This window comes from Sesamum indicum, linkage group LG5, assembly GCF_000512975.1.
Source record: "Sesamum indicum cultivar Zhongzhi No. 13 linkage group LG5, S_indicum_v1.0, whole genome shotgun sequence".
NCBI lineage: Eukaryota > Viridiplantae > Streptophyta > Magnoliopsida > Lamiales > Pedaliaceae > Sesamum > Sesamum indicum.
The window spans coordinates 6,676,999-6,690,462 of NC_026149.1; the positions used below are offsets into that span (position 1 = coordinate 6,676,999).

The 13,464-nt window shown below is 37.8% G+C and overlaps 1 protein-coding gene across 1 annotated transcript; it reads left to right on the plus strand.

Moving 5' to 3' along the window:
* On the plus strand, nucleotides 7,240-11,584 carry LOC105162184 (probable xyloglucan glycosyltransferase 12). Its single transcript, XM_011080151.2, has 5 exons — nucleotides 7,240-9,251; nucleotides 9,376-9,684; nucleotides 9,975-10,265; nucleotides 10,349-10,462; nucleotides 10,596-11,584. Exons 1-5 carry the CDS (start codon nucleotides 8,496-8,498, stop codon nucleotides 11,217-11,219), a joined length of 2,094 nt encoding a protein of 697 aa, XP_011078453.1. The 5' UTR covers nucleotides 7,240-8,495; the 3' UTR covers nucleotides 11,220-11,584.

The window sequence follows — 13,464 nt, forward strand, 5'->3', positions numbered from 1 at the left end:
ATATATCTGATGATGTCAAAGAGACGACTAATTGTAGGTACATGAATTATAATGTTTAATTATGATTAATAACATATAGTTTAATTATGATTAATTTCATGATTAATAACATATAGTTTAATTATGATTAATTTCATGATTAATAACATATAGTCGTAGTAAATAGTTACTATCTGTCTGTCTGTGGACAGGTATTATCATATTTAGACTCGAATTCAATAAAGGCTTAAAGGCAATTTTCGTTCCCTAATTTCAGGTCATTCTCGTTTTAGTCCCCTAAGTTATTAGGGTTCCATTTTGGTCTCGTAAAACTAAAAAAATCTCAATTATGGTACAAATTTTATCGGAAAGTTGAGTCACTCGCCGGAAAAAGTCACATGTCAGGCATGTGACTTTTTAAACTGGGGCTTGCATTGTGATTGGCTGAAAAATATGATGTGGTGAAGACATGGCCTAAAGTCAGGGGACTAAAACGAGAATGTCCTGAAATTAGGGGATGAAAATTGCCTTTAAACCTTTTATTTTCAGCCAATCACAATGCAACCCCAATTTAAAAAGTCACATGCCTGGCATGTGACTTTTTCTGGCAAGTGACACAACTTTCAGACCATTTGTACCAAAATTGAGATTTTTTCAGTTGCGGGAACAAAATGGAACCCTAATAACTTAGGGGACTAAAACGAGAATGGCTTGAAATTAGGGGACGAAAATTGTCTTTAATCCTTCAATAAATTCCAATAGATGTTACTTACATATCTTATCCGAACTTTACACATAGAATATTTGGTGGGTCTTATTCATGATATACTCAAAATAATTGAGTTTTACTCTTTGGGTCTTATCTATGTTAAATAAATACAGCAATTATAAATACTTTTTTATAATAATAACACCATCATATATTATTGGACTAATTTAGTAAAAATATTTCGTGAATCTGGGATCAATAAAATAATTAATAGCTATTTGATTAATTTTTAAGATACGAAAATTGAACATTGTTAAAATATGAACAAATGCATCGACTTTGTTCAAATAATAGATCGTTATTAAGTAATTACACAATCGACATAGATAATGATGAATGAAAACTGAAGAACCAGTAGGGAGAAAAAAATTGAATACCATATTTTAACTTTGCAATAAAATTTTCATCCATTCGAAATTGCATTCAACTTTTATTTGATGAGTTTATTACAGTTCAAATTTAGACAAATTTTATCAGTTGCATATATTTGTCAAACTTATCTAATTTTAATTTTTATATATTCTTTTATTTTCTAACTATCATATTGCATTTAAATTAATCTTATCAAAATCTTAATTTGGGGTTGTCGCTGCATACAAAATAAAAATTAAAAAACTCTAGCATTTTTTTTCAATACGTAAAAATGATTAACAAATTATGCATAACATTTAAATGACAAGTAAATCTAATCGATTGAGTCATAAAAAAATTGACAAATCAGTAATAAGTCAACTGAGGGTATATATAATTTTTTAATATCTATAAATTCGGTGAATTTTGACTAATAAATGACTTATTTGTTATACGAAATCAAACATCAAAAGTGTTATAATTTTTTTCAAATTACAAAAAAATTATATGTAATTAGACTATACTTTAAGAAATCGGATTGTAATTATCCGTATATATATATAGAAGAAATAATGCATTGGGGAAGTTGGGTTTGGGGGGGGGGGGGGGGGGGGGGGGGGGGGGGGGGGGGGGGGGGGGGGGGGGGGGGGGGGGGGGTGCTTCAGCCGGCGGGTAATGTGCCAGAGTTGCATCAGCAGAAAGGAAAGGAAAAAGAAAATCCAAACAAATTCTAAGGAGATCACAGCAACTTAGCCCAGCTAAGGTGCGGTGGGAATGCTCAGTGATGCCATTACTACATTAAGATCTGATGATGACAGCAGCTGTTATAGTCTGAAGCCCTACTCCTATTTTCTTTCATTTTTTCATTTCCTATAAACCAATGTCTTCTTTTTTAGCTATAAATTCAGCCACTCAATTATGATATACGATGGCCTCTAAAATTATTGGGCTAAGTACATAAGCTGGCATACTAGTTCAATTGGTAGGACGGATGATGCCCACCAGTAGGGAAGATAGGCCCACAGGCTTACCTGCTACTTTGTTGAACCAGCATACCTAAGAAATAAGCCCATTTCAACTGGACACGTCATGTAGCTGGTCAACACCTTTGTACCCATTGCCTTAAAATATCTCTAGGTGGTTCGAGGTCAATTAATGATAAACGAGTTAGAAAATTCGTGAATAACTAATTCTTGAAAATGTAAGCAGATTTGACAGGTATAGTCCAACTCACGTATCTCGGTTAATATTTATCCAAATCACCAACTGTCTGATCCGAACGATAGCCAACTCAAAGATCTTTCCAGAGACATATGACACTCCATGATCACCCTCGTATCCTACTCTATACACGTCTATAAATATAGGTCATATGCAGTCATTTGGTAACAATCCAGAATTTGAATTGATGTCCTCCTAAATTGTATTGATTTATCCTAAAGACTTTATTTCAATTGAAATTTGGTTATTCACCATGTATGAGGATCCCTACTGAGCATCCATGGCTAAATGGTTAAGGCGCCCAACTCATAATTGGCAAATTCGTAGGTTTAATTCCTACTGGATGCACGCCAATGGGACCCTCCAATAAGTCTATTGGAATTACTCTGTATAGAAGGAATCTCATCATCCATATATAACAAATTGGTGTGGTATATTCATATCATAATACGTAAAATAGTAAGAACTAGCATTATTATTGGGCTTATAGGAAAGAAAATAGATTTATGGATGGAATCAAATATGTAGTATTTAGAGACAAAAGTATTCGATTATTGGGAAAAAACAATATACTTCTAATGTCGAATCAGGATCAACTAGGACAGAACTAAAGCATTGGGTCGAACTCTTCATCACACTTATTCTCAAACTATCACTTTCTTGCACTACTCTCTCTTGATTCTTAGGCTATTTTAAGCTTATAATTTGCACTCCATACGAATATATATACCTTATCATTGTTTATACCATTATTCTTACTTTAATTCAAGTTTTCCCTATTATTTCTTCTTTAATCCATTACTAACTTAAGTATCAGGGTGCTAAACTCTGGTTTGCGGGGCTAGTTCTTTGATAATTTTTAGGATTTTTTTGAAGATCCTTCGTGCCTTGTGGTGTGACCAAATTTCTGGTACGCATCAATAGTGCCGTCTATGGAACATTTGAGATTTAGCGTGAGAAATGATAAATTCCAACAACGGAGGTGACCATGGATCTTAAGAGGGAGACTCTTCTCTCCCTGCTGCATTTGGAGCTATTGTTCCACCTGCAAATCCTACTTCTCGGTCCAGACCCGACACTAGGGGCTAACACTCTAACTGAAAGAATCAAACTCCAGCTCTTGAGCGAACAGTTGGACCTACTGTTCTAAACCAGCTCTTCTATGAGCAGTTTCATTTGTTCATCATGGAGACCATCAACTCAATCCTTCGTGGTTCTCAACTAGCGGAGCAGGTCCCTTTTCCCAGCTAGAAAGAGGGAACACCAGAAAGTCATGGTATGGATGGGTAGATTCCTATTGGACTCCAGTAGGATCTATCCACCCCTGCTGATTTTGCAGGCAAGGAGGTAGCTGGACATCAATCCCCTGGTATCAAGAAATCCACGAAGAAGGAGAAAGTGGAACTTCGCCAGTAGGTGAGAAAAGACACCATGCCTATTAAGCGTGGCATTCAATTCAGCGAGCACATCATGGCGGAATAACTCCCTGTTCATTTTCGAGCACCTTCGCAGCTACCTACTTATGATGGTACCACGGATCCATCTTAGCATATCCATATGTTTGGAAACACAATCTTGCTGCACAGGTATATTGATGGAATGAGGCTTTCTCAACCATGGAACACTTATAACCTCAAGAAGATCCCTACTCTCTATTTACAGCTTGCTATCATTGTAATCAACCATTATTTCACATCAATAAAAGGCAATTCTTGTTTTCCATTTTTTGTTACTCGTAGGCTCAATTTTTAATTCCTAGCTAACTTCAAATAAGCCACGCTACTAGCTAGCATACGCACTTACATAAGTTTCCACAAGTCAACGCACGCTCCTAATAAGTAGCAACTAGCTGGCGCATCCTCTTAATAAGCCGCCGTTTGCTAGCGCATGCTTCTATATAAGTCGCCCCTAGTTGGTGCATGCACTTACGTATACTGGCACCAGCTGGTAAACGCAGTAATATAAACTGTCACTAGCCGGCACACAAATCAAGCTCAGCCATCACCAGCTGTCATATACATCTTACAAGCAGCTACCAACTACAACACTCACTTTAGTTCCTAGTTGTCTTCTGTTGGCACATCTATTTCAGCATAATACTTATAAAACCTGCTTGAGTAACTTACTACTGGAGTTCTATCCTTACTCATTTACTGTGAGATATATTTTATCCTACTAACGAAATCACATCTTCCTCGCTAATGAAAAGAGCAGCTGGAACAAGTACACATGCATCAGTTGAGCACAACATGTCAACATTTCTTACCCTATAACAGGTTGCCTAAACCTATAGGTTTGTAGCTGTAAAGGCTTAGCTACTTGGATTAAGAATGATCTTATCTTACGTAGCATTGCTCTAACTATAAGGAACATTGTTGCACAACAAATAAATTGGGTATTTTTTCAACCAAGTATTTACATTAACTAGCAGGAATAATAAAGTATAGTAGAAAGGAATCTGCAGCTAAAGTCTTTCATCCAGCCAACATTACTCAAGAAATAATCCCATTTCAACCAAACACGTTACCATACAACTGAGAAGGCACGTTATGTAGCTTTCCAACGCCTTTGTACGCATCACCCTAAAATATCTCCATGTGGTTCCAGTTAAAGGTTCAAGATGCAACAATCCAAACGAGAATTCTTTTTTATGAGACATGGGGTTAAGCTGTCTAAGAAGGAGTGAAGACTAATGAAAAGCTTAAAAGAATGTTGGCGTCCCCTATGCTTCGGTTGTAGGCAGCATTCAATATGCTATGCAATGCACTAGGTCTGGCATCGCTTACGCTTTGAGTGTAACGATGGATATCGGGCATGTGCCAGGGAGGCATACTGGACTGCAGTCAAGACCACACTTAAGTACCTGAGAAGGACTAAAGATATGTTCTTGGTCTAAGGTGCTAGAGAGTTGATACATAAAAGCTACAGCGATGCTAGTTTTCAATAGGATGACGATGATGTCAAATCACAATCAGGATTTGTATTCAAGCTTAACGGTGGTGTGGTGGCCTTGAAGAGTTCCAAATAGGATACTACAGCTAATTCCACCATAGAAGCTGAATACATAGCCCATTCATTTTTTACTATTAAGATCAAAGGTTGTCATTAATGGTATAACGGGCAATTCAATAAAAATTTTAACTCTGTTAACCCTAATTAACAGAAGACGAGAGTGTGCACAATTTTGTATAATACAAGGGCTTTTTTGCCTCTTTTTTTAACGGGTTAAATTTATTTTGACCCCCTATGATATGGTAAAATATCAAACCCCCCTGTGAAAATTTAATTATAAAAATTTACCCTGATGTTATGAATAGTAACTCACACTGCTTCCTGATCAACTTGAGTCTATTCTTTTAGGGACAATGACTAAAATACCTTTCCTGATCAACCTGGCCTATTAAAATATGCCTATAATATATATCTATAATATATAAAATTTAAATTTTATATAGAAAAAAATTATTTTTTAGTTCGTTAAATATGCTCAATATTAATTTTAGTCCAATAATTATGCCCATTTTTTTATAAGTGCATTAAGGTTCAAAATTGATGAAATTTAGTCCTTCAGTGATCGAAATTTTGATTTTTGACTGAAAAATAACATGGCATGCCTATTGGATCTTTTTTGGGAGTTTTGAGTCCTATGTGGTTTTAGAAAATGAATTGGATGATATGTTGAAAATAATTATATTATATGCAATATTATAATTTATAAAATTAAAATTATTATTTAAAAAATAATAATCAACACCCCTTACCCGCCCCTGCCCCCAACATAGGGGGCAAACGCGACGCTGTCGCCCTCGTCTGCGATGGGCGCAGACGATTGCCCTTGCTACTGGGTGGTAGAAGGCCCCTCTTCTTTAGTAGTGGAGGCGGATGCTATTTTTTTAAAATTAATTTTTAATTAATTTAATTAAAAAAATATTATATATAAATATTAATATAATTATATATTTACATATAAAATATTATTTTATTATTACTAAATATTTATACATTATTTTAAGATTTATTAAATTATATATGTTATATAATACTAGATTGAAGAGAAGGGCAAAATTATAAAAAAATGCAGTTTTCAGGCCCATAATCGCAGTCAACGCATGTGTACCACCAACTCTGGCCTCGAGGAATTTTTTGAACTTTTTTTGCATATCATAGGGTGTATAATTGATACTTTATATTTTACATGGATTTTTTTTTTTTTTTAACATTCTCAATATCACAGGGAGTCCTTATATTTTACCCCTTTTTTACATAAGGGAGTACTCAACTAAATTTTTAAAATATCGGGAGATTTTATGCAATTTATCCAATAAATAAACTTGGAGCATTTTTAATGTTGGTAAATAAACGTGATGCATTTTTAATTTTGGTAATTGAAGATATGTGCTTCGTTGATCAAAATCAAAACAAAAACAAGGAAAAGGATAAAATTGTTTGAAGTGGCAAGTTTTGGCTTACATATTGCCTTTGGCCAAGCGTGAATAATGCAAAAAATCTAGTCAAAGTACACATATTCAAGTAGCTGGTTTGGAAAATTCTATCTATTCGAAATCCATCTCTTGTTAACGGCTGTACCTTATACTAAGGAACTTTGTAATTAAACTAATCCATTATTTGATTTTCTTTTATTCTTACCTAAATAAAAAAGTAAAACAAAACAAGAATCCGACCATATCAATTTCCTCGATTTCCCCCTTCTGCATGCAAAAGCAAGCTGCCAAGTTGCATGATCTTGACAACCCCAAACCATAAAAACAAAAAGAAGAAGAAGAGAAAAAGGTTCCTTTAAATCCATATTTATTTTCCAAAATTATGTTCATTAATTTTCACTAAATTCAAAATATTAACAACACAGGCTAAATCTATCCCCATACAAGAAAAGATCAGCTTTTTAGAGGAAGGGAGATTTAAGTTTCCGTCTTCCCTCGTTAAATAGTTTTTACCTTTTCAATTCAGAAAAATCTTGCTTTTCATCATTGTATTTTATGCCTTCTCTTGAATTCTTTTTCACTGCACGTAAATTTGTGTTAACAACATTAAAGAATTCTTGATTGGGGACATATATACATACATTTCTCAGATAATTTTTTGTGCAGGCGCCCTTTGGTTGTAGCTCTGTATTCCGTCCAAAAAGCAGCAGTATAAGGTGGGGAGGGAAAAACACTACTCCAAAAAAAGACTCTCAAATGCCCACCATATTCTTGTCGGTATATTCAAATTCTTCCCTCTGAGATCTACCTTTCTTGGTTATTATTTCCTATCCTGCCTTTCCGTGTTCCAACCCTCATTGATTGGTCTATCATTTGCTTTCAATTTTTCATCCCTATCAGAGCCCAGAAAAAGCATCCGATTTTGTTGGCATTTAGATTTAGGTGCTTTTATTCTTTTCTTCATGCAAAGGAATTAGGAAAAGATCATATTCCCGGCTTGTGTTTTTCTGGAAAACGAAAGGAGAGGTTTGGTGGTGGAGGAGGAGAATGTGATTTTGACAAAAAAAATTGGTGTTGGGTTTAGTTTTTGTGTTTCTAAATTTGATTTTCGATTTCTCTTTGGTTACGGAATCATTCTTGAAGACGTGTTAAGTTGTTACTTACCATCCTCTTCCCTCCTCATTCTTGAAGCAATCATTCTTGCTGCAAGCTATAAATGAATGTAATGTAGAGCACCTTTCCTATTATTCCTCTCAGTAATAGGCATCCCTATTCCCTGTCCTTGTTCCTCTCTCTCAGTGCAGGGTAATAGCATAGCATTTTTTCCCTTCTGCTGCAAAAATTTCTATTTTTCCTTATTATCCCATGCGCCTTTTCCTCCCATTACTTACTTTTGTTTCTCATTTTCATCCATAAGTGATGTTTTTGTAACACTCTCTGACTGTTTGTTGAACCACTTCCTTTATCTTCTTCCTATCTAATGTTCAGTTCATCTTTAGCTAAAAAAATCCGCAAGAATAGGCTTCCGTTCTTTCAGTCTTTTGGTTTTCCTCCTGCATTTCATCCATTTCATCGGTTGAAACCTTTCAGAATATCAGAGTTGGGTCCATCCTTGAGTAGTAATCCTATCTGGGTTTTACACAGTATCTTGAAATTCACACAAAAAGTCCATCTCTAATCTACTCCTGAAATATTCCCCACTTAGGTCGCCTGGACAACCATAGTCTTAAACAATGGCTCCATCTTTATATTGGTGGGCGAAAAAACCTCACAGGGGCACACCTGTAGTTGTGAAAATGGAGAACCCGAACAATTGGTCTATGGTGGAGCTAGAATCCCCCTCGGAGGAAGATTTTATCTACCCAAATGACGCCATCCCGAAAGGTTGCCGCAACAAGAACGCGAAACAACTCACCTGGGTTCTCCTCCTGAAAGCCCACAAAGCAGCAGGCTGCCTCACGTCCTTTGCCGCGGCATTGTTCTCCATTGCCGCCATCGTCCGCCGTCGTGTTGCCTCCGGCCGCACTGACTCCACCGACAAGTCATCTACAGAAAATCCAACCATCAAGTCGAGATTCTACATTTGCATCAGGGTATTCCTTTGGCTCTCTCTAGTACTGCTTTGTTTTGAAACTGTTGCTTATTTTGAAGGGTGGCATTTTGGAACACCGGATCTTCAGCTACAACGCCTTTACACTTTAACAAATCCTTTCATGGTTAAGACCGTGTTTGATTCGCTTTATTCGAATTGGGTTTTGATCAGGGTGGGGTATCTTGCTCCACCGCTTCAGTTCTTGGCCAATGTGTGTATCGTCCTCTTCCTTATCCAGAGTCTGGACAGGTTTATTCTGTGTTTGGGTTGCTTCTGGATCAAGCTTAGGAACATTAAACCCGTACCCAACCAAGATCTTGCAGACCTAGAGTCCGGTGATGGAGATGGTTATTTCCCAATGGTATTAGTTCAGATTCCCATGTGCAATGAAAAAGAGGTAATAGCTCTATTTCCTTCTTTTCGTTCTTAAATTTTCGGTCTTTCTTGAAATATAAATAAGATACTGGCCAGTGGTGTGAACTGATTGGTGTGCGTTGTTGGTTTGTCTTAAATTGTGATAGGTTTATCAACAATCTATTGCGGCTGTGTGTAAATTGGACTGGCCTAAGGGGAAATTACTGATTCAAATTTTGGATGATTCTGATGATTCGACAACGCAGTTGATGATTAAAGACGATGTGTACAAATGGCAGCAGAATGGTGCCAACATTATATACAGACATAGAGTGATTAGGGAGGGTTATAAAGCTGGCAATCTTAAGTCCGCCATGAATTGTAGCTATGCTAAAGATTATGAGTTTGTTGCCATTTTTGATGCTGATTTCCAGCCAAGCCCCGATTTTCTCATGCAAACTGTTCCTTACTTCAAGGTACTTTTTGCGATCCCAGGTTTCATTTGGTATGAGGCAATTAGAGTTTGAATTGGCATTGACAGATTGTGTTGTAAAGAGTTCATCCCATATTCTTATTATCTGTTTAGCCCATTTTATTGCTAGTGTTGATATAGAATTTTCTTTAGCCTGGCAGTTTTCTTGGATTTGTATTTCATGCATGCTTTCCAGATGCATGAAACCCCACCAGCACTTGTGCTTGTTTTATCAATATAATTATGTCGAGTTTAGTGAAGCAAATAAAAATGTGCTTTAATTTTGTATCATAGGAAAACGAGGAACTAGGATTGGTTCAGGCAAGGTGGTCATTTGTGAACAAAGATGAAAATCTGCTCACAAGGATGCAGCTAATTAACTTAGCGTTTCATTTTGAAGTCGAACAACAGGTTAATGGGATTTTCCTCAACTTCTTTGGATTTAATGGGACTGCTGGTGTGTGGAGGATAAAAGCATTGGAAGAATCGGGTGGTTGGTTGGAGAGGACTACAGTTGAGGATATGGACATTGCTGTACGCGCTCATCTCCATGGATGGAAATTCATCTTTCTCAATGATGTCAAGGTACTTCACTGTAACACTTCGGACGAATGGCTTTTACGCTATGCACTTATGAACAAAGTGAATTTTCTTGTTTGAATTTACAGTGCCAGTGTGAACTGCCGGAATCTTATGAAGCTTACCGAAAGCAACAACACAGATGGCACTCTGGGCCAATGCAGTTATTCCGACTCTGTTTGCCATCAATTATTAGATCAAAGGTGTGTGGAGAGAGATACTTAGAGGAGTATTTCTCTCTTTTTAACTTAAGTTTAAGCCCATGTTATGAATTTGGTGAACTGAAATGAAATGTAGTTCAAGTACTAACTTCATTTGTAAATATTGTCTATGCAGATCAACATTTGGAAGAAAGTAAACCTGATTTCTCTCTTCTTCCTACTAAGAAAACTAATACTTCCATTCTACTCGTTCACCCTTTTCTGTATCATTCTTCCGATGACTATGTTTATTCCAGAGGCCACCCTCCCCTCATGGGTCGTTTCTTATGTACCTGCTGCCATGTCGTTTCTCAATATTCTGCCAGCACCGAAGTCATTCCCCTTCATAGTACCTTACCTGCTCTTCGAGAACACCATGTCGGTGACGAAATTCAATGCTATGATTTCCGGCCTTTTCCAACTAGGGAGTGCATATGAGTGGATAGTCACCAAGAAATCCGGCCGCTCCTCCGAGGGCGATCTCATATCCTTAGTGGAGAAGCCAAAGCACCAGCGAGGTTGCTCAGAGCCTAATCTGGATGGGATACGGGAGGAAATCATACAACAGGAGCACCAGGCTTTTCACAAGAAGAAGTACAATAGGATATATACAAAAGAGTTGGCGCTAGCTTTCCTTCTATTGACGGCTTCAGCAAGAAGTCTCTTGTCCGCTCACGGGATCCATTTTTACTTCTTGCTGTTTCAAGGGATATCGTTTTTGCTCGTGGGGCTGGACTTGATTGGTGAGCAGGTGGCGTAAATAAATATGTAAAGTCGACATGTCTTTGGAGCAGATGGGGACACTGAAGCTATAAACTCAACACGAGAAGAACAAAGGCTGGACACGAAAAATTTGTGGAATCCCAATAGTAGGATGAAAGAGTTGCTTTGCCCATGCCTTCCACCCAACTTCTTGAACATAAAACACAGATTAGGAAACTATGCATGAGAAACGATTGCACTTCAGCATGGCATATGCCGACACCGTAGAAATAGTGGTACTAGGTTTTCATTTTGGTTTCTTATTTTCTACTTCCTTCTTCCGTTTTGGATTATTTTGTTCTTTATGTGTTTTCTTGTAAGAAGAATTGTTTTCTTTGGAATCCAAAAGGGAGTTTGGTCGGAGCTGAGGTGTTAGGAGGATAGATCGAGATGTCATACATTTTCTCAACATAATAACAATTCACTTGTCTTGTGTTGTTCTCGATCATGTTTGTAGGAGATTTAGTTCTCTATCTATGACTTGATTTTTCAAATGCGTAGCTGAGGGTTGTATTTGACATTAGTTTCATTACGCATATAATAATTCACTCTTGGACATGTCTAACTATAGAAAAACTGAACAACCAAAAGAAAATAGTGCAGCCATGAAAATAGAATCGAGAGAAAAAGTGCAGTTACTTAGTTTCAATAAGTTGAGAGCTAATTTACAGAGTCTGTGATGTATATATACATTGATAGGATGAAGAAGAGGAAGTTAACTACTTTAACTACTAACCTACGTGGACTCCAGCTGGAAAACTAAAAGGCTAACAAATAAGCGTGTAATCACTTATAAAAGTGTAAGAAAGCAAAAACACGATTTTATTATACTGCAGCTAAAGAGATAAATAGGTTGCTGTAGCCTCGTCATCTTCACCATACTGTAGCTTCTCTGCAACTGGAGCTGGCATCATTGAAATCCATAGCTTGCTACAGCCCCTTCTCAAGATGGAGCCGAGGAAGCAAGGCCCAGCTTGCACAAGAAACGGCTGAAATTAGTGGCAGGAAGGGACTTGGTGAAGAGATCAGCGACTTGATCAGAACCACGAATGTGAGAGGGAGAGATGAAACCAAGTTTAAATTGATCACAGACAATATGGAAATCGATGTCGAGGTATTTGGTGTGTTCATGAAACACGAGGTTGGCAGTGATGCCATTATTATCACACCAGAAAGAGATGGGCAGAGGAACAAAGACATGGAGGTCACGCACCACATAGGAAATCCAAAGAAATTCACAAACAACAGAGGCGATGCTACGATATTCCACCTTAGCTGATGAACGGGAGACGGTAGCCTGTTTCTTGGTTTTCCAAGAAATAAGAGAGGTGCCAAAGAAGACGCAGAAATCAGTGATGGAGCGGCGAGAATCAGGGCAAGATGTCCAAGATGCATCAGAATAGGCACTGAGAGTGGTGGAATTGGTTGAGGAGAAAAACAAGCTAGCTGAGTGTCCCCTTCAAGTAGCGAAGGACATGGATGACAGCGTCCTAGTGAGAAGAGCGAGGAGCTTGGAGGAATTGGCTGAGCTATTGGACGGCAAAAGAAATGTCAGGACGAGTACATCCCAAATACAAAAGGCGACCAACAAGACGTTTAAAATGATTGGGGTCGGGGAGTAAAGAGCCATCATCAAGAACCAATTTCAGCCCAGGTGGAAATGGAGTAGAAGCAGGTCTGGCATCAAGCAGTGAGATGTCAACCAAGATATCCTGCAAATAATTGCATTGGGTGACCTGCAAACCATGAGAAGAACAAGCGAGCTCGAGCCTAAGAAAGTAGTTGGCAGGGCCAAGGTCTTTGATGGAGAAGAGATGATCAAGGTGGTCCTTGACAGAATTCAGCGCAGAGGAAGAAGACCCAGTTAAGAGGATGTCTCGACATAAAGTAAGAGGGCAGTGAAGTCAGTAGAGGTGCGTTTGATGAAGAGACAGTGTTCATAGTTGGACTGGTAAATCCAAAAGCAAGCAACTGGGTAGTGAGCTCCAAGTTCCATTGCCGAGAGACCTGCTTGAGGCCATATAACGATTTCTGCAGTTTGCAGACCTGGCTAGAAGGAACACCAAGGAAGCCTTCAGGTGGATCCATATCACATCCTCCTCCAAAAAAGCATGGAGGAAAGCATTATTTACGTTAAGCTGCAAAAGGGGCTAAGAGGAAGCTGCTGAGGAGAGGAAAATGCGCACAGTAACAGCTTTAGTAACCGGGAAAAAGGAATCGAAGTAATCAACACCCTTGATTTG